General features: G+C 36.6%; 1 protein-coding gene across 1 annotated transcript; it reads right to left on the reverse strand.

Moving 5' to 3' along the window:
• Positions 1 to 866: 866 nt before the first annotated feature.
• LOC128102096 (olfactory receptor 1052-like) lies at positions 867 to 1,805 on the reverse strand. The gene has a single exon (XM_052725611.1). It carries the CDS (start codon positions 1,803 to 1,805, stop codon positions 867 to 869), a length of 939 nt encoding a protein of 312 aa, XP_052581571.1.
• Between the last annotated feature and the right edge of the window lie 1,295 nt (positions 1,806 to 3,100).

The following is a 3,100-nucleotide window of genomic DNA, read 5'->3' on the forward strand; positions in this document are numbered from 1 at the left end:
AGACTTTTTTCAGAACCATCACTTGAGAATAAAAAGTAGATATCAGTGACATGAAACAATTTAAGAGAAGACTTCTAAGATTCTGCAAGGAAAAAAAAAAACTGTCAGAATGTTTGAACCTGTACTAAAGGCAGATATTTGTGAAAACAGGGATGGTGAAAATTCATTCTTTGTGGCATCTTCACACATGGAAGGACAGAAACTACCACAAGGCTTTTCCATGTGGGGTTTTATTGTTAGAAAACAAGACAGACAAACGCACTTGCCGTGGCATGAAACAAACACTGTGAAAGCTTCCTATCTGCTTTTAGTGTTGCACTAAATGCCATTTGTTTTTTCACATACACATTTCCCTCTGCTCTCTCACCTTGTGCCTTTAAACTGTGTATACAGAATTGTGTACATAGTTATTGAGAAAGTGGGACTTTTTATGAGTTTCAGATTAATGCAGAAATAGGCCCTCATCTATGTCCCATCAGTAAACTCAATATAATTCTTGGAACTACTCTCATCTCCCCAAAAGGAACTTGCATTTTAGAAGGGGGGTTGTGGGATAAAGAATGGTTCCTGTGGTATTTAGAAAGATCAATCTTATTATATTGCATATTATATATAGTGGGGTAATGTATATAATATTCACATATATGTGCCATGCATATATGGGATAACAAAATCACAGTGAATAATTAATTTAATGCTAATAAAAGCATTAAAAATTAAAGGCCTACCATGAATGTATGTTTGAACAAAAATTGCTTTCAAAATTTCTTACTTGCCCCTGCTTGAAACACTGTAGGCATTTAACCACATCTTAGTCTATAGAATAAAGAAGCATGCCTTATACATCTCTCTCTGGAAATCCATAGTCACTGAGAAAACACTTTTCTCTTAATCATTCTTCTCATGGCTTCTTTGGCCTCTTTGTTTCTCACGCTATATATCAAAAGGTTCAGTACTGGCAGCAAAAGCGTGTAAAACACAGATAGGATTTTTTCTGTGTCCTGCGGAAAGCTTGAGCTGGTTCCCATGTAAGTCGATATCACAGTTCCATAAAAGAGTGTTACTACAGTTAGGTGGGAGGCACATGTGGATAAGGCCTTATAACTTCCCCTGGCAGAATGTATTTTCAGGACAGTGATAAGAATCCCTAGATAGGAGCCGATTACTATCAAAAACGTCGTTATGGATGTAGCTCCAGAAAGAACAATGAATAAAACCTCACTGTGGCGAGTATCCGAGCAGGAGAGCTGAAAGAGCAATGGAATATCACAGAAATAGTGGTCAACGGCATTGGGCCCACAGAAAGTCAGACCGAGAAGGCTTCTCAGGTGGGTGAGTGAGTTGGCACAGCCCAGCAAGTAAGAGGCAGACACCAGATAGATGCAAAACGTGGGGGTCATGAGACCCCTGTAGTGAAGTGGACTGCAGATGGCAAGATACCGATCATAGGCCATTGCAGCCAAGAGGAAGCATTCTGCAGTCAGAAACATGTTGACGAAGGAATACTGTAGGAGGCAGCCGTGGTACGAGATGGTTTTTTGATCTATCAAGTAGTTTATCAGCATTTTGGGAAGAAAGACTGATGAATAGCAGAAATCCAAGAAAGCCAAGTGGCTAAGAAAAAAGTACTTGGGGGAATGAAGCTGGGCAGTAGCTAAAATTATTATGATAATCCACAAATTGCCTACAACAGTAATGACATAGATTAAGAGAAACAGCACAAAGAGTATAGTATTCAGCATAGGGTCGTCAGTCAGTCCCAGGAGGATAAATTCACTTATCACACTCAAATTTCTGTCAGCCATTGATGTGATTCCTTTATGGGGGATCTGCAAAGAACCAGAAGAAAAAAAGAAATGACCCGAGAGTACAGTTTACAGTCATGAAATCATTCTATTAGCATCTTCTAAGAACTTCGAAGCTTTCATTATCAACTATAATAATACAAATCAAATTCAAATTAGCCAAGTATGAAAAGTCAGTTTTTAAGATCATTTTCTTCAACATTCCTCTCATCAAGGAACTAAAATTAGCATTATGTGTCATATGAAGGAAGATGTGTGAGAACATGCAATACTCTTTGAAAGACACAATAAGAATCAAGTCTTTATTTTTTTCCTGGTAGAGAGTGTAGTCAGTGGGTCATGGGTAACAGAATATTATAAATTGCCAGAATAAAAAAGATGGACTTTGCCTTCCAGGGGTTAGTACCTACTATGGAAGAATAAAACGAGCAAGCAAACAAAATTCTCTCAGCATTTACTATGTAAGTTAAGACATCAAAAGAATGTTCTCTATTCAATTTAGGCAAGTTAAACAGTAAAATACAATATAAAGGTATCAAATATATTGCATGTACATATATATATATATATATATATATATATATATGTGTGTGTGTGTGTGTGTGTGTGTAAACAGACACATATAATAACATCTAATTTAATGTAGAGTGAATAATAAAGGAAAATGAGACTCAGAGTCTGGATTATGAAACGAAAAGAAATTTTAGTGAGATGTTTCTTTCAAATAACTTGTTCCGCTCTTCCACAAAATTAGTATTTGAAACAGTAAATAGCACTTACCATAAATGGTCTGGCCGGGCGGTGGTGGCGCACGCCTTTAATCCCAGCACTTGGGAAGCAGAGGCCGGCGGATCTCTGTGAGTTCGAGGCCAGCCTGGGCTACCAAGTGAGTTCCAGGAAAGGAACAAAGCTACACAGAGAAACCCTGTCTCGAAAAACAAAACAAAAAACAAAAAAACAACAACAACAAAAAAAAACATAAATGAGCTGATTTTCTGCAATTTTTACCCTTCGGTGTGGATTTGAAAACAGCAGATATTTTGTTCACAAGGCTTTGATTTTTTTCTTTTGTCTTTTAATCTCTGAAGTTAAGTGGACAAATCAATTTTAAGAAAGAATATGTATACCTATGACCCAATTGATGATTTATAGATTTAGCTTTTAATTCACAAAAGTTAGATGACTAGGCTAATTTTATTTTAAGATATGACTTCAAATAAATGATGCCATTTGTTGATTTACAACACACTTAGAAAGTGGGAAAGCAATGCTTATGGGAAATTCTTAACAAAGAA

The sequence above is a fragment of the Peromyscus californicus genome, unplaced genomic scaffold (assembly GCF_007827085.1).
Source record: "Peromyscus californicus insignis strain IS unplaced genomic scaffold, ASM782708v3 Scaffold_7__1_contigs__length_154581171, whole genome shotgun sequence".
Taxonomy (NCBI): Eukaryota; Metazoa; Chordata; class Mammalia; order Rodentia; family Cricetidae; genus Peromyscus; species Peromyscus californicus.